The sequence below is a fragment of the Argiope bruennichi genome, chromosome 7, assembly GCF_947563725.1.
Source record: "Argiope bruennichi chromosome 7, qqArgBrue1.1, whole genome shotgun sequence".
NCBI classification, from domain to species: domain Eukaryota; kingdom Metazoa; phylum Arthropoda; class Arachnida; order Araneae; family Araneidae; genus Argiope; species Argiope bruennichi.
Genome location: NC_079157.1, coordinates 28,011,199 through 28,038,376, shown reverse-complemented (window position 1 = coordinate 28,038,376; position 27,178 = coordinate 28,011,199). Strand labels below are relative to the sequence as shown.

The window sequence follows — 27,178 nt, the reverse complement described above, 5'->3', positions numbered from 1 at the left end:
AAAAATAAATAAGTAATTAATGATAAACGTTTTAAAAAATTATAATAATGTTAAATAAATTCCATTTTCCATTCAAAATTTTTCATGTGTAAAATAATTTTCTTTTGCCTTCATTAAAAAACATGAAAGAAAATGCATTCAAAATTTCTACAACTCCATATGATCTTATTTAATTACGTGAAAAAGATGGAATTCCGACTTAGGAATAATATGGCCTCAAAGGACACGATTTCATTGAAAGTATCAAATGTTGCGGTCCTTTTTCTATATATTGTGTTATAGATATTTTAATTAATTTACTTTCAAAAATCATCGAATCTAGAGATGCATGTATACCTATATATATTTTAAGTTGGAAACGAGATAATTCACATAAATAAAACTGCAACAAAGTATATTAAACAATAAAGTCATCATTTTATTTTCAAATGTAATACAATGTTTCATCACAGATATGTCGATATTGTTGTAAAACAAATTTATACGAACAAGTGCTGGCGAGTAAAAAAGAAATATGGAAAGTTGAAGGCTACAATTTACTAGACAAAAACTGCTATTGTGTTTAGTATTTGCACATTAAATTTTACTATTTTTAAGTATTTCTTTCTATTTTCTTTAGGTTACAATTCAATCTACTAAAAGTTCATGAGGTTCTTTGAAGTAATTAATTGGCCTGAAAAATTGTCTAAGATAAAAACAGAAAACAGCTGAGAATGTTCATTTGTTTTCGATTGGAATCATGTGAATGCCTTCAATGGCGGGTAGAGGGGCCTCCACCGTTAGAATGCCGTCAGTGGAAAGGGATGATTTGATGGCTTCGGGGTTTGTTCCTTTGGGGAGGAGGAATTCTCTGTTGTATTCACGGTACACCGATTTTGTGTCGGTTTTTTCTTCGTGCTTTGCTTGGACCTGGAAGAGAAAAAGAATTTGTCAGTTATGTTTCCGTTTATGATAGTAGAGATGTAAAAAGGTTAGAGAAAATTCTACAAAATAATAATAATAATAAACAAACAAACTGATATATTTCAGTTAAGTTCAATTATATTGACGTCCCGTTTTTAAAGCAACACTAGGGCTATTTTGGGGAGGACATGAATTTGAATTTGACCAATTCTGAATCGCAGTCAGACGACGAGGACGACTAATAGGCACAATTTCGAGTGTCGATTAAATTGAAGCATCGGCCAAATGTCACGAACCCCATTCTCTATTACCACAAGATATTGTACGATATCTTCACGATGTTGCTCGACGTTCTGAATGCTGGTCAATATCGTGCAGATATCATATTAATGTTGTTTAGCATTCTGCGCTAATAGGGTTCTGGTATATTAAGCTTTATATTCCAAAAATCAGTTTGACAAGGACCTGTTGCCGAAACCTATATATGAAATATATGTAGATATCGTATGTTAGGCATTTTGTGCTAAAAGGAACAGTTTCACGTGACGATTAGACTAAAACATCGGCCAAATGTCACGAACCCCATTCTCTGTTAGCACAAGATATTGTATGATATCTTCACGATCTTGCTCGACATTCTGAATGCTGGCCAATATCATGCAGATATCGTAACAATGCCTGTTAGGCATTTTGTGCTAAAAGGAACAGTTTCACGTGACGATTAAACAGAAACATCGACCAAATGTCACGAACCTCATTCTCTATTTGCACAAGATATTGTATGATATCTTCACGGTGTTGCTCGACGTTCTGAATGCTGGCCAATATCGTGCAGATATCATATTAATGTTGTTAGCATTTTGTGCTAATAGGGTTCTGGTATATTAAGCTTTATATTCCAAAAATCAGTTTGACAAGGATCTGTTGCCGAAACCGTACCTGAAGTTTATTGTCCACGGTCTTGACAACAATTTCCTCGGGTTGGTACTGGCTGACGTCGAACCGTAGCCTGAGCCTCTTTCCATCGTCAGAGTCTTGGATGAGGGGAGAGCTGAGTCCATCCAGCCACGTCCTCACTTCAGATCTGTGAGTGGTGGCGCCGTCCGTGCCTGTGGTGGCGGTGTGGCTCTGGATGCGAGGCACCTCCCGCTCGAGAAGCTGAGAGCGGAAGCGGTTCATCTCCTCCTCCATCATCTTCATCTCCTGGTCGAACTTCTCGCGGATCGAGCTGAACTCGCGGTCAATCACGCTGAAGTCTGTTCTCAAGAGAGGGAGGCGACGTTCGAAAGACATGGTTTTATATTACTGGTTCCTGCAAAGACAATGTTTTTGTTAGTTGTATGCTGAAATTTTAGATCAGATAAATAATATAGTAGAAAAGATACACTCATTTTTTTTTAGTCAATGATAATCTAAGCTTTCCCATAAGGCCCGCCAATTGTTACACCATCGAACATCTACAGGCTACTATAATCTAAACTTTCCCATAAGGCCAGCCAATTGTTACACCATCGAACATCTATAGGCTACTATAATCTAAGCTTTCCCATAAGGCCCGCCAATTGTTACACCATCGAACATCTACAGGCTACTATAATCTAAGCTTTCCCATAAGGCCAGCTAATTGTTACACCATCGAACATCTACAGGCTACTCTATTTACATGTTGGTTTGGATAAGTCCCGTTTTGAAGTAACACCATGGCTATTTTGGGATCGACGTAATTTTGAATCGCGGTCAGATGACGAAAATGGCATCTGAACTGGCATCTTCTTTTTCAGTTGGAGAAAAATCTGAGATTTCAAAAGTGGAGTAAAACGCATAGAAAAAAAATTTGGTTACAAATTGTTAAACATTTTTTTTTAATTAATGTAAAAATTGGCATGTTTTGAGTTAGCATATTCTAGAGTAATTGGAAACAAACGTTTTCATTTTGATTAATTTTTAATTGATTAAAAATCTCATCAATATCAATATTTAGAGACTTTTGAATTATTTTAGCTTCATATTTTACGCTATTTTTATTTAATATGCCAAAAATAAAACGTCATTACGTTAAAAAAAAGGGCAATCACATATAATCTGGATTGATTTCTGTATGAAATGTTCACAATCAATTGCAGTACTAATTCAAATACTTTTAAATATCATTTAAGTACACTTTTAAAAATGAAATCTTTAATTATTCATTAGATAAACTACATAATAATAAAGTCAAGTGATTTTGTAATGTCATGAAATTTCATGAGTATTATTTATTGAAACAGGCAGATTTAATGAGTGCAATGACATAGCAGACTTTCACTAATCATACACATATGGGACAGGGCGCCTGTCAGATTATAGAGAGAGCTCAGACTATAGAGAATCATATAGATCTCGCTGAATTATACAATGACACATTTTTCTAGGTTTGGGAAACGAGCCAACAATATGCCACAGTGAAAAATATCATGTTAAAGTGTTGAGTAGGGGCGCGTTAAGCTGACAAATCATATACTGAAAGAGGACAGATTCCAGCTTTTATCAGGAAAGAATGGTTTATTACCAAATATTGCAACAGGTGTGTCGGTTTAGAGATTATACTGTAAATGCTTAACTAAATTAATGAATATAACATCATTATTTCAGACATCCTCAATTTTAACAGAGAAGATAATTGTATTTATAAGAATCTAACAATAACACTCCAGTCAACCGTTTCAAACAAATATCAAAATTCTAATGCTACAACCTTCAAACGGATGCTATTAGAAAAGCGAAAGCAACTACTTACTACAATAAGCTCTTTATAAATATTCGCACCACGGAACTGCACCTTCTAATAGCTACTACTGTAGATAACAAAGTCTCGCTTCCATCCCAACCAACATTAATCAAAAAGCCTTCAACTTCACCCCAGGGTTTAATTAACCCAAGAATTAAGACGGTATCTTCGATCAAGAATAAGGGGAGAGTCGACGCCGGTGCAGCCGCTGTCGTTTTCTATATAAGGAGATGATCACGTCGAATCTGGACCGGTTTCGCGCTCGTAGAAATGGTGTCGCGAACTCCAGCGACGTCAGTAGGCGTCCGAACAACCTACGCCTGACTCGCGAGGGTTGACCTCCCTGTCTTCTACTGGCACAATTGATTCTTTCTTTCTTTTCTGTTCGAATTGGTATGCTGTCAAAGATGAGATCACTGGATCCTACTCGTGTCATTTAAGGCCTTTATAGGTATTGATTTTTTTGTTTTAGAAAAAAATTGGGATTAGAATGTTTTTGTTCGGTCTGATTAACGTGGGCGGTTATATAAAATTCCTGAAAGATAGAAAAATAACAAGCCAAAATTCGTATAAGAAAGCAGTGGGAGAGTTCTCCAATCTACTTCCACGTATAATAACTAGCACAGTGGCGTAGTGGGGGTAATCAGTACTTTAGAAATAATACGACCTCCCCCCTCCCCAATCATCATCAGCGATTTACCAAAGGCAAACAGCGCCCATGACATGGCGTTATTTTTTCACGCCTTCATATTTTAACCAGTGCAAGTGGTTTCTCCGAAACTTTCTCGCATACTCTTCAATAAATTTTTATTCGCCCCCTCCTCATAAAATTGGGGACCTTGGGGAAAGCCGTGAATACTTTGAATTGCATTGATGGTTACAAAATATAGATTTTTGGCGAGAATTTAGCATTTTTGTTGAATTTATGGGGCCAATATGTATTTTGGGCGACATTTTCCGGCCAATTGAAACTAAAGTTTCATACTGAAGTACATTTGCAGTTACGAGATGATATACCGAATTTCATTGATTTGAGTCATTATGTTTATGAATTATTGCGTTTAAATGCATGCGAAAATACAGACCGACAGATGGTCAAACGTTTGACAGATTTGGTTTAAAATTTGATAAAAATTTATATTTTAGATACTAAAGCCAAGAATACGAAATTTTATTAAATGAGCTTTGTGCATTTAGAAGTTAATGAGTTCCCTGGTATTTGAACAAAAAGTTGATCAGACTTCCTGTGAATGCATTTCGTTCAAAATTGGATAGAAATCTACACATTTGGAGTAGAGACCATATACCAAATTTCATCTGGCTACTCAAATCCTTTTTGAGTTATGGTTACAGACTAACAGAAAGAAGGATAGACTGACATAATTCCAAAAATCTGTTTTTAGAATTCAGTGAAGTATGAAACTTAGAGATTCGTAAGTTCGAATTTTTTGAAAATCTGAAAAAGATATTCTTGATTTACGTCACTAGTCGTTAATTCAAGCATCAGTATTGCAAGGAACAATCTGTAATTACTATGGCGGCATATTATGACATAGGCTTAAAACTCCCTATATGGTCCTCATGACCTAGAAAGAGGGGGAAAACGCATCTGCTCATAACAAATCAATTTCACGGCATTAAAATGAGTTTTTAGACGAGGAATCATCTTTTATTTTACTGTTTAATTCTGAAAAGGTATTATTGAAATATGATTTATGATTCACCATCCAATAAGAACAGGTAAAATGCCAGAAATCGCACAGATGGGAAATAATATAAAAAAATTAAGTTCACATGTTGAATTAATTTAAAGTAAGATTTCGACTGACAGATAAACTATCATCTGACAAATTTCGTAGAAGTTTTCATACAGAGTTATAATTCTGAATATGTATATAAGTTTAATCAACCAGCTAATTTTTTTTTGTTACCATGTTTTGGAGTAATTTTGAGTTATCTTATTCTAATGCAGATAGATTTTCATCTGACAAATTTTATATAGATATGCAATTACGAGGATAAGACCACATACCTAATTTCAGTCGTCCAGCTTATTCCATTTTTGAGTTACCCTGTTCAAATGCACATGGATGGACTGGCAGATAAAATTACATCTCAAATTTCGTTCAAGATTATATCTTATAAATTTTGTTTCGTTCAAAAACCGACAGACCACGTGCATAATTTCAGTCGTTCAGCAGATTCCATTTTTGAATTACTCTGTTCAGTTATACATGGATAAACGGACAGATAAAATTTTATCTCATAAATTTCGTTCAAGATGTCATACATACCAACAATTCTGGAAATAAGACTACAAGCTAATAGACTGTAGTACACAATTTAATTATATACTACAGTCTGTAATAGTCATTACATTTTAATTGTCTATTGCAGTGTATTAGTATTAAACTACTACTAGTAGATTGTAGTTTAATTTTAATTATTTTACTACAAACTAATAGATATCTGGTAATAGACTGTATAAACACAATTTCAGTCGTTCAGCAGATTCCATTTTTGAATTACTATATTCAGTTATACATGGATGGACGGACAGATAAAATTTGATCTCATAAATTTCGTTCAAGATGTCATAAATATCGACAATTCTGGTAAAAGGACCACGTATATAATTTCAGGCCTCCAGCATATTCGTTGTTCAGTTCGAATGTACATGGACAACTGAGAGATAAACTTTCATTTAATTCGTCATACATATCAACAATTAAGGTGATAATAACACATACTTAATTTCAATCGTCCAGCAGATTCCATTTTTGAGTTATTTTGTTCAAATATACATGGATGGAGTGACAGATACACTTTAATCTGACAAATTTCGTTCAGCTCGTCATACATATCTACAATTGTGGTGATAAAACTGCATTTTAAATTTCAGTCGTTCAAGAAATACCATTTTTGAGTTGCTAGTTCAATTGTACATGAAAGAACTGACAGATAAAACTTTTATTTCATAGTTTTGTTCAAGATGTCATATATATATCGACAATCTGCTGATAACACCTCATATTTAATTTCAGACATTTAGCTAGTTCCATTTTTGAGTTTCTTTGTTTTACAGACAGAAATAATTAATTCTTTTGGTTCCGAATTCGGATTCAGAGAGATTCATAAAAATTTCTAAACTGAATTTTTTAACAGCTGCTATCTTTCCTTCCTTATATTCTTCAAATAGAAAATAAGAATTAATGATGATTATGCTTAAGATAAGTGACTACATTGAAAAGTCAATTTATTTTGCGATTTTTTTTATTTAATATCCTTAATGTTTGAACAATTTTCTTTCTAAAACCTTTTAAATTTTGTTTCTAAATCCTTTTTGGAAAGTTACACTAATTTTTATGTACATTTTAATGCTATTTTATATCTTTGAAAGTTATTTTCACAAATTCTTATCTTTGGTAGAATTTTCTTGCATAAATTAAAATCTTGCGTATACTTTTTGTTCAAATTTGGTATAATAATTTCTTAATATGTTCTGCAATTTCTGAACTAAAGAATAATTAATCTATTTATTTAGAAATATTTAATACATCAAAATGTAAAAAAAAATTCCACATTCCATGTTATTTATCAGTTGTTAATTGCCAGTGGATAGAAATACATCTTATTTTTTTATTTCAGGAACTAGGTAATATACTTCTTAAGTTATCTGCAATATTTTAAGGAAATCACTTGTTAATCTCTTGCATAAAAGATTTTTTTAGCCAAAATATTATGAAAAAAATATAACTATTCAAAAATATAACTATTTAAGAGCAAAAAATTTAACCCAAATGCATTAGCATACCTTAAATACTTACCAACCGTTTTACGCTAGTTTCAGAATAAATTTATAACAAATTGTTAAAACAAATTAATGAACTGTTTTGCGCAAGAACACGACTACGTTATATTACGTCGAAAAAGATACGTTTCCTCTTCGCTTTCTCATCAACTATGCTATTAACACCTGGTTTATAAATAATTTTCATGACTTTTATATGATATTCATCGAACGTGAGTTCGAAATAGCCAAATCGTGAAGTGTTTTACCTAAAATTTTATCTACTAATCTCATGATAGGAATAATAATGTTATTTTAAACAATCTGAAAACATCTGCTGCTTTCGTCATGGGCTCATCTTTTTATTCAAATAAGTTCAAATACCTCATGGAAACGTGCTACAAAGTTTCTGGAATTAAGTACCTGACATTAATTTAATACTCTTTGATTTTTCAGATTGTGTCAAATAATATCTATTTCTAGACGGCAAATTTCAAGTGAAAATTAATTTTGATTAAAGAAAAATTAATCTTACTGTTTTTTTTATAGTCATGATAAATAAATTAATTAACACGAAATGGCACCAATTTTATTTTCCAAACGATTATTTTAAGAGGAATTATCATCATTTACGAGATGTAGAAAAATGGCGGATAATTCCATAATTGCAAACTAATAAAGAGAATTATTATTATTTCATATTATATTATTATTTAACTAAATTATTAAATAAAAAAAATCAATACTTATGCCTTAGATAATTCGCCTGGAATGTAATATTCATTAATGCTTAATTGTCTTCATTCGCTAATTACTTTGCACTTAATTAAATGAAATGTAACGATTCAATTTTCATCTTTTTCTTTAATTAATTAATTATTTAATCTTTAGTATTTTTTTTTTTTCGAAATTGGTGATAAAATATAGTGTCAAAGCATTATTGTCTGGAAGATATCCGCCCAAATAATTAGGTTTCATTTCATAAAAAAAAAGTTCCAAGAAATAATTAGATTTCAGGAGCGAAATTAGATGGTAAAGCTTCCGGGGGAGGAATTAAAAAAAATTGTAACTCGTTTAATAAGTGGATGCTCGAAGAAAATGTTCGAATCATTCCCTTCCTCCCCATTTCCTCCTCCGTTTTCTTGAGTATTTCTATTAATTGGAAGAACAATTTATAGGATCGTCTGCTTATGACATATAATCAGCTTTTTTTCATAAAATATACTAATTAAATAACAGACGTTTACAAAAGTGGCATCAGTTGATTTATGAATGACGTTGTGATAAGATAGTTAACAGAAGTACAATCAAGGATTGCTTTTATCACTGGGAGACTTTCAAAATTACGAAATCTGTTCTCACTATATTAATTGTGTAACATCGAAATTAGACAGAAATGCAAATAAACAAATCATGGCCTAAAAATAATAAAAGAAATACTAAAACTTTTGATATAATATTTGATTCGGTTCAGATTTAAATCATGGTAACTTAAAAATACGTTCAAGTTATGATGACATGAGAGCAAACTTGCTTTAAAATGAATAAATAATGAAGATGAAATATTTTTATTTATGTAGATTTATACCACCCCCAATAGAATTTTTAGAGGATATTTGAATTTACCAACTTAGCCCTTACAGAAAACTTGTCCGAACACTTATATATATGTATGTAATGATATTTAAAAATCTGATTTAAATCCTAATTAAAATCTTAATTTTTATCTTAATTTAGCCCATACTGACACCATTCTAAAACGTTTTCTTATTTCCTGATCCAATCCCCACTTTTTATTTAATTATTTTTAACTAGAAAATTGATGAATTGAGCATTTAAGCAAAGGGATAAAAACCTCAAATGCCTACAACAGTTTTTTAAAGGTACCCAAAATTTCCTTTTCTAAATCGGCACATGGTAAAGAAATCCTTATAAAAATCACTGAAGGGAAAAACTTTTTGCCTCTTTTGTTCTTGTGTCACGATGTAGACTGACGTATCTTTTATGATTCTTTGTTTCTTGTATAAATTATGCCTCCTGGGATAAAATAAATCGAAGTTAAAATTTCAAAAGTTCCACCTTTTCGGCCACGCAACTGCTAAAATATTTTTACTTATATAACGTTTTTTAAAATTATTTTTATTCATGTTTTTCACTATAAGAATTATTATCAAACAGAGAAAGTTTTAATGAAAATCGAGATATTAAATTGAAAATGCATCCGATTGAATTAAGTTTTAGAAACAAGGCTAGTTTAAGATTTTTTTTAGTATAAGTTCAGCCTTGAAAATCACAGTTTCATACAGCAGGGCATTTCCTGTTTAAAAACTTGAAGTAAATCGAATAGATACTATCAACAAAGATTTTGTATTGGCAAAGTTTAAAAAAAAAGATATTTAAAAACTTTAAATCAAATTACACAAAAACTTTAGAGATAATATAAAAATTTTTGGAGCATTACACTTTTTATATAAATCGCATTTTACTATAATTTTCATATGTTACCATTTTTCTCATTTCCCTTAGAAAATGAATTAATATAAAATTTGAAACTATATTTCAGGTCACGCAAACTTATAAAACATTTCTGTATCGAAGTAGGCAGAAATGAAAAATGAATTCTTCCTCTCGACTCGGGTATCAAAAATCTTTCACTCAAGAATCCAAATTTTAACCCAAACCGAAAGGGAATAAATACATTTAAAATACTGCAAGGACTGCACTATGCTATTTTTAGTCATAAGGGCAATTCCGCAGCCAGTACAAGAATCCTTGAATATCGGAAGATCCTGAAAAAGACCTTTAAGAATGTAAATAAAAGAGAAACGTCCCCATCCTCCCCAGCAGACGAAACCGCTTCTCGAAATAACTACGAACGCTCTCCAACTGACAACCCCTATCGAGGATTTCCTTCCAAGTTTTCGAGTACTTGTCAAGAACATGTCTCTCCGAAGATATTTCTGAAGATAGACTGTCTCTCTGTTGATAGAAAGTTGAAGAGAGAGAGAAACAGATGTTGTCTCTCAGTTGAGGATGGATCTGATGGATCACTTATGGACAGGGAGAAGCCTTATTAAGGGTTTGGTAATATCCGAGAGAAAGCTAGAAGGGAAATGACGCAATTGCAGATATAACAATTGTATTCTTGAGCGTCTCCAATTAGCTTGTGACTCAGTAACAATGCGACTGGTATTGTAAAGGGCGTTTCTTCTTTATTTTTAAATCCCCTATGATTCAATTGCTTTTAGTCAGAATATGCGTTTAAGTTAGATGTCCGTTAAGAGATCTGGGATGCTCGCAACAATGAAAATTGCCGCAATTTTGTTTGTAAATAGAACTTAATGTTTTTGTAAATTTTGTTTGTAAATATTAAACATATTTTAACAAATAGGTTTAATATCTGATAGAAAATTTATAACATATCGAAAGAATGATTTATTTTAATTGTTTAACTGCAGAAACATATTTGTTCCCTAAAATATTTGTTTTTTGATGCAAATAGAGTATGTATTGTGATGCGATAGTTTTTAAATTCATAACCACAAATCAGTACATTCAGAAAAAATAATTCTAACAAAATCACTCAAAAACTAGCATAATATATGGGCAGAAGTTTAATACAGTAAACTATGATAAAAATAAAAATTCCAAAAACATTAATGTTATATAATTTGAAAATTTAAAAAAAATATTTGATGTATTTTGTGTGATAAATAACCTCTAAATATTAATACCAATGTGAAAAATAAATAAATAAAAATTTATTTAATACATGCATAATATTTGTAAATATTTTTGTATAAAATTTCATATGATTGTAATGAATAGAATGCATTTACTGCGTACCGAAATTTGAGAGAAAAAAACGTGCTTCGAGAAAAAAAGCAAAAAATTATTTTACTATCATAGGAGTTCCTGTTAGATTCATTTTTATATAATAATCTATAAACTTCAGCTTTTCCAAACTAATACAAATTATACATTTCTGTAATCAGTAAAACTATCACTATTTCATTAGACAAAAATAAAAATAAAAAAAACACACTTTTTTTTAAGGTACAAATGTTTCAAGTTCTCTTAAATATTATTCATCAATTTATATAAATTGTATGAACTTTTAAATACAGAATTTATATAATTATAAATTATGTATTATTATAAAAGTATCTGACTAAATTATAAGTATGTTATAATTTAGTCAGATACTTTTGTTCAAGATTTATATAAATGCGTTTATAACAACGAGGTGTTAATTTAATTCTAATATTTTATAATTTATAGAATTTATATTTTTTACAAATTTATTTATTTGACAATCAGTCTAATTAGATTTTTTAAATCAATATGCACGGTATCCTGTCTCAGCCTAGCGATCTTAAGCAGATGCATAGCTGAAAATCCATCATCATTGGTTCAATTCATTGACAGATTTGAACTGAAATTTGATATGTAAAATAATGACGATGAAATCATATGCCAAATTTTATACATCAATCTCGCTGCTTTTTTGCCTGATCGTGCTCATATAGATGTATCTAGATATAGACAACCAGACAGACTCTATGGAGGATTTCATCTAAATCTGCAACTTTAGTGTAAAAGTCACTAATTAAATTTCATTCAACAAGTCGGTAGGGTTTTTGAGTATTCAGATATAGATAAATATAATTCTTTAAAAAAAAATCCAAACTTAGCGATGTCTAACAAGTAGAAAAAATAAAAATATCAAAATCAACTTTTGTTTCATATGCGAGAAAGCAAAAAGAGGAACTTGTCACAGTAAAAATATTTAAAACATTTATGCTTCAAAAATATGAGTAGATTTATGGAAAAAAAAAACTGCTACGGCTGATTAAGTATTTAAGAGTCGCTTAGATTATTTTGTTACTAATGAAAGTTTTGTTTAAAAATTGCAACCGTTGCCATGTAGACAGTTAAGTTAACAAAATCGATGAACTCGATCAGCACACCTGTACTAGCACCGGCACGAATTCTCAAAAGATGTTAGCATTTTTTTTTCTCACTTATTTCGCCGCGTATTCCAATTATTTCTCGGATATGTTTGAATTGATCCGGAAGCGCCTTAGGGGGCATACATACATTAATTTTAATGAGTAACGTACATTAATTTAAAGGAATAAGATATATTCAGTGAATATTAATTACTTGGGCGATAAATTATTCAAAAAATTTCAATTATATTATTTTTCTTAATTATTTATATTAATTAATATTGAAGCGTCAGAGTGAATGTACTGCCAAAACAGTTAAGGGTATAATAAATCTTCAATAGAAAATTTCTAAATTCCTGAGGTATTTCTAGGAAATTTTCATACAATTTTATTACAGTTATCTTTCTCATGCTATAAAATAAATTTCAGTAAATTTCATTCACGATTTCTAATTTTCTTTGTAAGTAATAAAAAAAATTTAGAATTGTTCCATGTACCTCAAAATATAATGAAAAAGTTTTTTTCCCAAATTTTTAAACAACTATTTTAGTTCTGAAGAATATTTTGCAAATTCAACAAAATAAAAATTATAGTTCTTTTTAAATTAAGAGATAATTTTTCTTTAAAAATTTGCAAAAAAAGTCATTACAATAATAATGCAATTGATTGTGCATATTGAAACAAAATATTAATAAATGATTCATTTATGGGATATTCAATAGATATATGCTAATAAAAGAAAAGAGACACATTTTAAAATTAAATTAAAAATATGATGCATATGGATAACATTTCTTAAATTTATTCTTTCAAATTTTGAATAACAGCATAAACATGTTTTTAATAATTTAAGAAAATATTTCAAATACGTTTAAAATGCCCTGATAATCAATGAAAAATATTTATACTGAATTTACAAATAAAGTCATTTAAAAATGGTTTTAAACATAGAAATGTTAATATTATGTTTGTTATAAAAGATTAAAATGAAAAAAAAATGTCAGAATTTTAACACTTTACTATAGTTTACACAAACTAGAATAAATTGAAGAAGTTAGAGAAAACGATTATTAATGCAACTCGCTAAACGAATAAATTAAAAATTTTATTAGAAAATATAATGTTTAACTTCAGCTTAGAACCGTACAGATGTGATATTCAAAAATATGCGAAGATATATTATGCGACTAAACCAGACTCTCAACTAACCAGAACAGCTGCGAAAGCTTGCGGATACGATGCGAAAAGTAAACACACGAAAGTGAATTCATGTATTTAATTTCCACTTCTTACCTATTTCTGTTTTGATAATTTTTTTATTTACTTAAGTAAATATAAGTGAAGATCAAGTCTGGAACAGCGCAAATTAAAGTACATGTTGTTAGAAGAAGGTATGCTAAGTGTTTGAGGGGAGGAGAGGGCGTGTAGGCAAAGTTCCAAGCCTCATGCCAAGGGTTTGGTAGTGAAAAAGAAAGCAAAGTAGTGAAAAAATAGGGTCAAGAACTGCATCAACTTTTTTGTTGTTGCTGGTGTTTTTTTTTTCTTCTTTTTTCTCACGCATATTTATTAAGTTTAGCACATGTCTGTACTAAAAAACACAATCGTACAAAAAAAATTGTGTGTTGAGTACTAAAGTTAAAAGTTCAGCTGAGTGGTAGTAACAGAAGTGCCAAAAACAACAAAATGCTCTTCACGCGCAGATGGAAGAGGCAAAAACAAACCTCGCTTAGCCAAACAGAATACCGTAGGTTGTATTAATATCAGAGGACTTTTCCAACATGTGTTTCAGCGCGTGTTGTGTTTCTGCGCGTGTGTTTATAGTCTGATGTTATAATTATTGTATTGAATGGTCTTTTTTGTAAGTGAAATGACAGATATATATTAAGAAATATTGTAACTATAAAATATTAAACAAAATATGCCCATATAATTATGCCATTTTGTACATTATGATAAATACAGTTTTTCTTGTATCTTTCAATACCTTATAAATCATTTAATATAAAAGGAAAACAAATTAATTTACTTATAAATTGACTAAAAAACAAATAATTCTTTTTTAACACAGTAACAACGAAACAACACTTACAAAAATGACAGCTCCTTTGTATGAAAATTATTAAATTTTTATTATTTTAACGACAGAAATTTTTAATGAAATTTACAAAAATATTTGCTGTTTGTTACAAAAGAATAATTTTTTCCAATCTTTTGCATACAAATGAGGTTTTTTTGGAAATTCTTCATTTTTTTAAACTTTAAAAGACGGATGAAAATAAATATAGAAATATTTCTTAATTTTTTTCATAAATAATACATTACAGAAGTCTTTCAATTGTCTATAAATTAAGAGTTGCTCATTTTATTCGAAACCAATTTATCAGTTTCTATTTAATTAATTTAGTTAGTATTTCCATTAATATAACGAAAAATGCGAGTGCTATGAGCTGTAGTACATATTCATACATCTTTAATATGAAGTATACAGAAATCAATCTGTTGGCATAAAATATAAATCTTAGTTTTGGTTTGAGGTTTATAAAAACGGTTATATTTTTTAATTATATTTTTCATAAAAATTAAACAAATAATTAATTTGTGAAGAATTTAATAAAATAAGCAAACAATTGTATTGCTAGATTTATCAAAAAATAGAATCGTATTAAAGTACCCATTAAAATAATCAGATTCTTTTTGTACTTTGCTTCTGGTCGGGTCACCATCTGAATCCAAATAAAATCAAAAACTTAAAAAGTAAGTAACTATTTTTAAAAAATTCAAAAATTAAATAAAGGTAGGAATAGAAAATAAAGAAATAATAAATATTGCTTTTATTTTTACAATTTTCCTTCAATCTAATTAACCTATACCAGTCATTTTAATTTCCCAGCTTCTTTAGATGCTAATCATTAAAATTTAAATCTTCTTAATATTTTATAAAATATGATTTGCTCAATAACACATAAAAAATACAATCTAGGATATTTAATTCATATATATGATAAATCCGGCAATTTAAATTGTAATCCACTGTTGCCATAGAATTTCCTCTTATTTAAGTAAAAGTAAATTGAGAAAAACCTTTCATCATTAGCTTGCTTAGTGATAATAATAATAAAAAAAACTATGTTCATTTCTGCTGCTTCGTCATTCCTGCTTCAAATAATACTGCACTCGTCTCCATAAAGCTCAGCAAACGCAGACTTAATATTTGTGCGCCCAAAAAAAAAATCTGAGTATAACAATTTGTGCCTATTTTTACTTTATAACCGAGCTTTTAACATAAACCATATCTAATTTTTCAAACAGTGTGAAAGCAAGCGATAATGTGAGGAGTTGCTGAGCTATCTTGAAAATATTTTATTTTTTTCTCTGTGGCAACTTTTTTTAAGTGCATTCAGCATAAAAGAAGGAAGGAGAGGACGTTCATAAAGTTGATTTTATCTGACAGCCTTAAGTGGTGTGTGTGTCTAAGCCGGCAGCTTTTGAGTCGGCAGCATTTTATCCATTTTTTTAAAACTATCAATTGAATGTTTTGAAATCTGAGTATAATTACAGAGATTTCAAGCATGCAGCAAGAGGAATTGAAGAAAGCTGCATATACATATTTAATTTTATGGAGATGAATTCTCTTTATAAAATGAAAAGAAAAAAAAAGGGTAAAAATGGAGTTAGTTCATAAAACATCGCATTCAGATTACAAATGTCGCCACTAATATCTAATAAGACGTTCTCTTAAGTTTCGTTTCAGACTATGCATTTTTTTTCCCTCAGCAAAATTATAACAGATCTAAAATTAAATTCTGAAATTTTACATCTGACACATATCACGTAAAAATTAGTTTAATTAAATAGGATTTCTTTGAAAATGTTAAGAGAAAATCATGTAAGTAGTTTTGCATTGAAATAAATAATATAACAAAAGTTTAAAAAATTTACTTTAACAAATTCATTACACAGAATTACAAATTACAAGTTAAACAGAATTTATGAATTAAAATCCATTATAACATTAAATAATTCATTTCTAATATTAAGTTTAAAATATTTACTATCTCTTTCGATTTAAAAAAACATTGAGTTGCTTTGTAGCTGTTGTTTAAATGATTGTAATAAAAAATAATCTAAATAAAGAAATAAAATAAAGAAAAGAGAACTGATTTTTTTTTCAGTTGGCAGTGCCGATAAATACAAAATTTAAGCAAATATTTTCAAACAATATGATTCAATTTATATTAATTATATGTTTCAAGAATGTTTTAAAAGAATTTGAATGAAGAAAACATAGAATTTCGGAAAATGTGCTAGGCAGAGACAAATTGAAAAGTTCTCCAATGATTTTTCTACTAAACGATTTTTTAATGCCTTTTGGTCAATGCAAAGCTCCACCAAACTGCAATGAAATACCAAGTATACAGATAAACGGAATGAATTAAGTGCAAGCTCATGAATGGATTTAGCAGGAAATAATGAAAGACTACATTAGTAAGTACTATATAATAATAGAATACGCTTTGATAGATTTTGTTTTCAAATTACCTTGACTTCCACATACAATTCATGCGGAATTTAAAATGTTCCTGCATACCAAATGGCCTTTTTAACCAAACGATTTATTTAACGACTTTTCTGAAACGAAAAGCTCCATTCACTAATAAAAAAAGTTAGGGTATAATTGAACAAAATGACTTCAACATAAACTCATGAACAGATTTTGAAGAAATCATGCGAGTCCACGTTATTAAAAATAATATTTTGTATTTAATGGTATTTTTCGGCTTAACATTAAATTCATATGGAATTCCTATGTTTTAAATGCATTAAATTATACTTAACTACGCACAAGACCATAAGAAAAATTGCTGCATTTTTTCAATAACGCTGTATTACCTTTTAGAAGCAGATCGTTTGTATAGAAATTCGAATGATATTTGTATCTAGAAAACAATTTGTAAGAGATCTTTAAGTTTCCAAGGAGACAATACGACAAACTAACATTACACGGAAACAATATACTAATAAATTAGTTAGCTTATTTTATTCACAATGCTGGCTATAATTGCCATGCTAATGTAACTGGTTAATTAGTCTGAATTCATCTAATATCGTTGTAGATGTAGCATCTGATATCGTTTTTTAGTAGAATAATTCTGCGCTCATCTAATATCGTTATAGCTAGAACAAAAATAAATACCAACTTAATCATATTAAAAATAGTACTATAAAAGTTATTACTTTCTAAAGTCTCTCTTCCTAATCTAATCAGATATTTCAGATCAGCCAGGTCATTCTCAAATGTTGACCATCTGTTTCGAATTGTAATTGTTTCTTGTAGTTTCCCCCCCCCCCAAATGTCTACTAAATGTCTCAGATAGTTTCGAATTTTACTTATTAATAAATTAATTTCTATAAAAATTAGAATTTAATAAATATTTAAAAAATTAAGATTAAATTTTAAATTCCCGAGTTTTTCCCATTATATTAAGTGATCAGATGTCCACAATTAGCCGAGGTAATACTGATTTTAAGATATTTGTCCTGTATTTAAAAAAATGCACTCAAATTGAATTAAATTTTAAGTTTACGGAACAAACATTCTGCCTTAAAACCTCATCTAGGTGTTATTAACTAGGATATAAAATTATAAAATTGGGAAATTATAGTCAAAGAAGAATTTGAGTTTGATTACTGTAACTTATAATAAAATCTAGTCAAAATGAAATTAAGGATTTCATTTTGTGTTAATTGATCATAAAAATGAACAATTCAATTTTTTTCGAAATTTTTTTTTTTAAATTGCAAGTTTTAAATGAAAAATCACGATAGTGATAAATAATTTTGGTTTCAATTGCTAGAAAAATTTATTTTTTATTTGTTCTATACTGCAATAATTTGCAATAAACAAATCTAAATATTATAGTCATTCTTTTAGCGACAGCTCATAAAAAATACGCATGATAAATTTATTAATATATATCTATCAAATTCATATATTTTTATGATCAAACGTATTTTCTTTCCAGTAAGCATATTAAATTCCGAAATAAAGAAAACAACATTACGCGCTTCTTATTTGAAAAGAAAGAACAGATCATTTTCCCTAACGGGAAAAAGCGGCCCAACCGCCCAATCACGTCAAACGTGCCTATTTATGGACAGAGAGTCGTTCGTAATTCAAACGCCTGCAGATTTCTGAGAGGAGACGCCCACGTCTTTTTCTCCACGTCTGAAAGCTATCCGAACCTCGGCGAGGGGATGCCTACATGCATTACTCACAACTTTCACGCAGCCTATCGATTCGAATTAGAAATCGTCTGCAAATTACAAACGCGACTCTGAGGAGGTTGTAGGCATATGTATGCGAGACAGCTGAAGCGCTTTTGCAGGTGTGGTCGGGTTTCTCGGTTAAATTTCGAGGGAGGAAAAGAATAAAAAAAGAAAAGGAATGAAAAATGAAAAGTTGAAAGGCAGATGAACGAGGAACAATGGTGAGGGTAGCTAAGTCAGTCCGTCTGTAGGTCGCATGAAAGAGAGAACATCTGATAACGAATTCAGCAGGCAATCTTTTCTGATTGGGGGTTGCCATATAAGACAAAAGAAAGAAGATTTATTGAAAAAGAAAGAATATTAAGATGGAACACGTATAATATGCTTTTTTATTTTCTCGAATGCGAAGTACGTAAAAAGAAAGTATTGTAATAGTGGAAAGATTCGAACTCAGATTTTGGGGGATCTCGTCATGTTTTATATCTTCCTAAGACCAAAAAAAGAATTTTAGAATATATGCATATCCGCCTGTGAACAAGATCATTCAAAAATTCATTTAGCTAGAGAAATGAAATTTGGCATGAGGTCTTTGCATCAAATGTGTAGATTTCTATCAAATTTTGAACGAAATCCATTCAGAGGAAGTCTGTGTTCAAATATAGGTTAGCGTAATAATTACAAAACTAAGAGAGCTAGATGTATAAAATTTGATACATAAATTTAACATCCAAAGTATAAATACCAGTCAAATTTAGAACCAAATCCACCAAGAGGTTGACCATCTGTCGGTTTGCATTATCAAAAGCATGCAAACGCGATAACTCATAAAAGTAATAACTTAACTATATGAAATTTCAGATGTGATTTTTGTGACCAATTATGTGTCAAATTTTGATTTCAATTCAAACCTATCCGAAAAAAGACATCCAAAATATATATTTGATGTTCTGGCATTTATATATTAACTCGATTCCCAGCGATTAAAGACCAAAAATCACATACTAATAAGCTCTTTTATAGCTACTGTTTGTTCACCGCATGCGGTTAATAATGAATAAGTACATTTATTAGATAATATACCGGAAAGTTTCAAAGGGGCCATTTCCCCCGTTACTTTCTTTCTTTCCTGTTTTGAGCGAAGTAGCTTTAAACCAATACAGATTTCATCATATAATCAACAAGAAAAAAAATATGAATTCCTTGTAGTCCTTTTATCAAATATTCATTTTTTTTATTAGAGGTTACTCTTCTAAAAAAGTAGGAAAGCAATTGTTTGCAACATTATTAAAATGAAAATTTTCATAAACGACTACTTATCGCATGCAAAAAAATGAGGAAAATTGCAGATCATTTATTACACATCTTATTTGATATTTAAATTTTGGACGAACATTATTTAGTTGATTGTGCGAAGATGTAAGTGTGTGTGAGAGGGAGATGTTGGTATTTTTATCTGTTAAATTATCACTTCAATAATAATAATATAATATTTCATAATTTTCTATTGATATAGCTATAAGGAATCTATATTATGTACTGACTATTTAATATACTTGATATGCAACAAACTTCCTATGTGGATATGAAATTAACTTTAGGCTAAATATGGATTAAATATATATATTTTTAAATGATTATCTCTTGATAAATATTTTTTACAGGATTACTGATTTATCATTTAGAATAATAACATTACGCTGTAAGAACCTATTATGAACCTATTCACAATGAACTATATTGACTTTACTTTCAAATTAAATGATGAATTGATGAAATTCAAATGATAAATCAAATGAAATTTACTTTACAAATCAAATGAAAATGATTATCGATGTCTTTAAAAAAGCCACACCTTCGTAAAAGATAAGACGGTTTTTCCATGGAAACGAGATAATTGTTTCATCAATTGAAACGAGAGAGAATTTGAATAGGACGAGGTTTTAATGACATTATTTTTTAATGGAACACAATTCCGACGCTGTAAAAAATTTTATTCATAATATTAATAATTTTAAAATACTCTTTGTATACAAGAAAATGTAATCCGAGACGTTTTCACAGATATATAGAAATTAGAAGAAAAAATAATAAATTGAAAACTATTTTATATATTTATCTTCCTTTTCTGCTATTTCACAATTTTTTTAAAATTCAATGAGGTAAAGAATTCTGTAATGCTTTTATAAATTCTGTCAATGTTTTGAATTTTAATTATGTTTCTTAATATTCCTGTTATTTTATATATTGATTCCTAATATTTATCTTAAAATAAAAAAAATAAAAAGGTTGTTTTAAGTAAAAACAATTTAGTTTTAAATAATAGTTTTATCAAAAGAAATTTTCCTTCATTAAAAAAATAAAAAAACTCAAGTGTTTTTATTCATTACATTTTACTTTCAACTATAGGGATAAATAAAATAAAACTTTGCATAAAATTGAGACAGAGAAAATATTTTTCACATCAATTACAAATATATCTTTACAAATTCTTTAGTGAAATCTAATTAAATATGTTGGCCACTTCTCATTATAATAAATAAAAAAAATGTACTTCTTTTAACCACGTCATCTATTTCATAATTTCTTTTACAAAGGAAAAAAAAATGGCAATCATTTATGATACTTAGTAGAATTTTTATTTGCAATTATGCCTGACTTTTCGTAATTGAAATTACATAGCATTAATTAATACATAGCGAAATTTCATAAAGGATAAATTTTGAATTGATTTGAGTGGAAATATTCCCTTAAAATCTTATTTGCTGATATGAAAGGTAGTTTTGAATTGCTATAAGAAAACGATGATAACACTGAAAACATTTGCAAATTTACACACCACATTGACATCGAGACACAAGTGCAAATTACGATTTAAAACATATAAGAGTCGAACCAAAAAATTCGCGACTTCATTTGTAATTCGCTAAAAATAGAATCGCAATTTTATCACTTAATGTACTTTTACCAATTAATGTACTTTTTCCTTTTTGTAAAAACGACCTTTAACTTAAAATCACTTCATAGGAAAATCTTTAAAAGAACACCTATCTTAGAATTAAAGCATTTTTAAAGCGCACTTAAAAGAAAAACGCAAACGATTTTAAGATGGTATAGAGTAACAAGATCAATCTATTTAAAACCATTCAACTCGACCTCCTTTAAAGGTTTAGAAAAATTTCGAATCAATGTAAGAAGCAGTAAAAAGTTTTAGAAGCATTCACTCGCAAGAAATTAATGAAACGGTACAGAAAGAAATAAGACAAAATCAATTTTTCAGCTTCTTACAGACGACGAAAAAGAAAATTTGCAATAAACCAGGCGGAAAATAGAAATAAAAAAAAAGTTAGACAGACTTGACAGCGGAGGCAGAAAAAGCAAACTGGAATTTAATGCTCCGTCTGCGCAGTTCAGACACACAGCTAATGCTTTAAGCCGAGCTTATTTTTTTTTAAGAGACTAGAACAAGGATTTTCTTAAGCAAATGTATTTAATGTTTTTTTAAAGGAAATATTTTATTTTTTTCCTATGTACGAACACAAATTTTTTTTTTTTTTTTTCAAAACTGAAAATTTGGGAAAAATGAAAATAGTTCGCTTGTTTCTGAACAAGTATTAGTATTTATATTTTAAAATGGCAATAAAACATCACTTAACAGAAAATAGTTGATATTTACAATGTCAAGAAACAGCAGTAAAAGTTATAAAATGTTAAAACTACTAAACTGTATATTTCATACGCATATCAAAAAATTACAATTACATTTAGGAACGAATTTACGAACTTTTTTCACCATAATCTGTGCAATAATTTACTATCTTCATTAAATTTATTTTAATTAACACAGTGCACACATAATTTTAACAAGAATTGATAAAGATATTCATCATCAACTTTCAAAATAACTTGATCGCATGCAACTAATAAAAAATAAAGAACGCATGACAAAACTAGTTTTAAGCATCAGTGAACACGAAGAGGAGGAAAATATGCAATAAAACTGGAGGAAATTCCAAAAGAATTTTCAACTTACTTGACAGCAGAGGTAGAAAAACAAACAAGTGGAATTGAAAGTTCCGTCCGAGAAGCTAAGACACAAGCAATTGCTCTGACCCAAGAGGCGGTAAAGTTATACTCGCTCTCTCCCTACGCATTCGTGATTTCTCCCCGTGGTGCAACAGCTTTTCCCTTTTGGAGGGAAAAATGATTAAACCGGTGGTGACGAGCTATTGCCCAGACAACAAACAATAAAATTTTCGTCTTGCGTAATAAATTAGTATGTAATGAAGGAGGAGTGAATATATTTCTGTTTTGTTAAGCATTGCTTGTTTTTTAATTACATAGAACACCAAATTATTTATTATGTAAGATAAGTGAAGTAAATGAAAAAGATACTGAAGATTTACTACAACTTTAATTTTATCATCTATTATTTTGATTAATAGAAAATTATTTTTACAACACAATAAATATTTGCTGTTGGAAGTCGTTCTAAGAATTAAACTATTCTTGAAAAATTTGTGGTTAATTGGCAAAAATTTTATTTTGCTCTTTTTTTTAGATGTTTTAGTATTTAAGAAAAATTCTTCAATATTATGATTAAAAATTATTATTTTATGATATAAAAAAAAGAGTAAGATATTTTTTAAAAAAAATCTAAGATGTACTAATTTACAGTTTTTCCAAGAAAGCAAAAAGAAATACGGAAGTCGGCAATAAATAAAAATACAGAATGATTAGAATTCAAATGCTTCTATTCAAAAAAACTGTAGAGAAGAAGAAAGGGGGGGGGGAAATAGTAGTAAATAATTTACGAAAAATTTATTGTAAATTAGAATGTCAGGTTTCCTTTTATTCTTTTTTTTAATGAAACATTTCTTTTAATTCTTCTTTATTATGTACAAAGATTATTATTTCACAATTTGAAAAAGGATTTGTAATATATTTTATTGTCCTGAAAGTGGTAACAATTCAAGTATACCCGTTCTCAAGAATGTCAAGAAGAAAAAGAAGATGGCAGAGAACAAACTAGAAAGAATTGACCTATTTTTGAAAAATTTATTGCTGTTAGAATAAAATGATTGATTGACTTATTTTTGAAAATTTATTACTATTTAGACATTTCTTATTTTATTCTTTTTTTCCCAGAACATTTTTACGTAAAATCTTGCATCTACTTTGAGCTAGTTACTATTTCGCCTTACAAAAATAGATTATAAAGGATTTTAAGAACCTAAAAAATACTATTTTACAATCTCTCTATCCAAACAAAAAGAAAAAAAAAAGAAAAGAAAGAAGAAGTCGATGTTAAATATACAGAATGAATACAATTCAAATGACAATACAATAGATGGAAAACAGAGAAAAAAACCGTTGTAAGGATTAAATAATTTTTTAAAAATATTTATCGCTAATTAAGACGGCAATTTTTTTCATCTTTTTAAATTTAGCATATTTTGGAAAATTCTTTTTTAATCGGAAAGGTAATAAAAAAATAGGTGCAGTTAGACAATACAAAAAAGTTTATAAACATTTTAAAAACCTACAGGAATTTTTTGCAGTCTGTCAGGTCAATAAAAATATTCTAAGTCGGCAATAATAAATAATACAGAATGATTGGAATTCAAATACGCCTACTCAAAAGATTTAAAAGGGGAAAAAAAAAGAAAGAAAAATTCGCTCAAAAATACTAAATAATTAAAAAAAAATCAATTGCTAATTAGAACATCATTTTTTTTATTTTATTTTTTTTTAAATGAGCAGATTTTAGAGAATTCTTCATTTTTAAAGAAAATATTACCGTTTTTTGCAATACAAATGAAAAAAAAAGTTTTGTGATATATATTTAAAAAAAATTAAAAGCACTATTTTAAATTTTTCTGAGAAAGCAAACGATTAACAAAACTTGAGGTAATTAAATATGAAATATTAAAATGTTCTTGGAAATTGCTAAAATCCGTTTCCCTGCTTCATCAATAAGAATTCCTAATTAAATACAGATTTCGTCTATGATTAAAATACAATAAGCCGACGACAAAATTAGGTTTACATTGGAATATATTTACATATTCTAAATATCGTTCATTTTTAGAGCATGCAATTAAAGTATTGAATTTTTGAGTTATCGTATTCATAAACGGACAGACACATGAAATGAATTTCAGAACAATAAACGATAGAACCAAAACTAAGTTTGTGTTTAGACATGGGAAATGGTCTACTGGAAATATCGACTTTGAACTGCGAATGAAGATTCATCAGCAGTTCAAAATCAGATTTTTTCAATGAGTTCAGAGTTATTTTTCGTATATTTCTTACACGATATCAGAAGAAATTGTCTCCCCGAAGTTTTCTCGCGGTTTCTCTATAAAATATATTTGTGTATTAATAACCGAATACTATTGGCGAACAAAAATTACGAAATAGTACATTAGAATACTATCTTTTTAGATTTTTTTTAATTGCGGACTAGGAAAATCGAATACGAACTTTTTTCTACCATATATAAAACAAAAATTTGACACAGAATTACAATTGTAGTCACAAAATCACATAGCAAATTTCAAATATTTAATCAATCCTTTTTTGAATTACCGCTTTTACATTATTGCGAAAATACACATCCTTAGAAAGTATAGTCAACTCTTTGATGAAATTCGTTCCAAATTTGAAACTTATGTGCACTTTAGATGTTAAATATATGTGCCAAATTTTATCCATTTAGCTCTCTTTTTTTGCTTATGTTCGGGTAGCCAGATTTTAATTTTAATAGAATTCTATAAATATGGTTAAATTACAAATACCAGATTTCATACAAACATTTTGAACTATCGTGTTCCTAGACAAATAGACAAAATTCCAAAAATATGTTTTTCAAATTCAGGATGTGTGAAATTCGTAAATGTGCAAATTCGTCAAAATCTCGAGTTCGAATTTTTTGATGATTATAGATACTATTTCGTAAAATAATTGAAAGACTTCATAAATTTTTTGAATAAACTATTTAACATAAAAGGATTTTCAATTTTTTTTAGATATATTTTCGCTGCAAACGATTTAATTAAAAGTATTTAGTTTAAAAAATGTCGGAGGAAAAAATTCTAAAAAGGTTTCAGACTCAACATGTTGATTTTAAATCGGCATTTTCATTAAAAACATATAGAGACAACCTTGAATATTCTTTTTTTCTCTTATGGAAAAAAAATTAAAGAAAAAAAAACAACCTTGATTCCATGTTTTAGCATTTCCACTGACGGCGGATTTTGGAGATGGCATTTGAAGTCAATCGAAAATGAGTCACTAAAAAGCAATCCGAGTGTTCCTTAAAAAATTATTGTGCATTTTACTCTATGAAAGCAATTTTATGGCTATAAGAATCAGTATGGCTATAAGAAATTTTTCAAATATAAATATGAATTTATATGAAGTCATCATGTTTCCTGAGCTTCATCCATTGACGATGGTCATTCAGAAACGAAGAGTTATAACCCGGTGAATTTCGATTAATCTGCCATAGATAGCGCTGGATTATTCGAAATGACATAAATTAAGAACAAACTGAAATTCTACCGGCGTCCTGGCTTAGGGGTAGCGCGCCTTCCCCGTAATCTGGCGTCCCGGCTCAGGCATGGTTGATCTTTTACCCTGTGTTCCATCTGTGAGGTGAGTGGAAGAACCCACATGTAAAAAGGGGTTGTGCAAGCGAGTATGTGAGTGTCATCTTCATAAGAACTAGAAGTCAGACTTCTACCCTCGGAGGCTTAAGGCCCTTTACCCTCAGAAGCTACTGGTTCGTCAGCGGGTTTGTTTATGACAAGTGTCATAAGTAACAACAGCAATTCAGACGACAGAATTCTTCAGTCAAATAAAGTGGGCACATTTTAGAAAGGGAAGAAAAAATGATCAGAAATTAAATATTTGCTGATATTGTTTGAATATTTAATGTAATAGGTATTATTGTTGAATGTTTAATGTAATAGGCATTATTTAGGTAAAAGCAGTAATAATTAGTTACTTATTAGCAGAGTTCTGAGGCTCCTCTTCATTTTTCTTATCAAAAACTTATATGAGACCGCAAATGGCATAATGTTATATATAAAAAACGTTATTTCACTTATGTAATATTACTGAATTTTTTTAAAAAAAATAATGTGAAAGAACAAACCCTGAAACTGAGAATCGTGTTTCCGAAAATATCTCGAATACTCCCAAACAAATGTTCGTCATCTGACAGCGGTTCAAAATTACGAGGTCCGGCCCAAAATAGCCCTAGTGTTGCTTTATACGGGACGTTAATATAACTAAACTAAACTAAACCCAAACAAATGTGTTATATGCTTTCTACCTAGCATAAAATGTGTCACCTTAAGAAGACCTGAATGCTCATATTTTTATTTTTATAGTCCTGCTCATAAGTGTTTTGTGCCTCGCAGTATAGTGAAAAAAAAACTGATTATGCCTTTCTTTCGACAGCTTCAACAAACTTTAATACATAATTAAAAT

At 29.2% G+C, this 27,178-nt stretch overlaps 1 protein-coding gene across 1 annotated transcript; it reads right to left on the bottom strand.

Moving 5' to 3' along the window:
* Window positions 1-397: 397 nt before the first annotated feature.
* Window positions 398-22,820, bottom strand: LOC129976207 (heat shock protein beta-1-like). The gene is made up of 3 exons (XM_056089658.1): window positions 22,710-22,820; window positions 1,843-2,215; window positions 398-909 (listed from the first exon to the last, which is right to left on the bottom strand). Exons 2-3 carry the CDS (start codon window positions 2,194-2,196, stop codon window positions 718-720), a joined length of 546 nt encoding a protein of 181 aa, XP_055945633.1. The 5' UTR covers window positions 2,197-2,215; window positions 22,710-22,820; the 3' UTR covers window positions 398-717.
* Window positions 22,821-27,178: the final 4,358 nt, after the last annotated feature.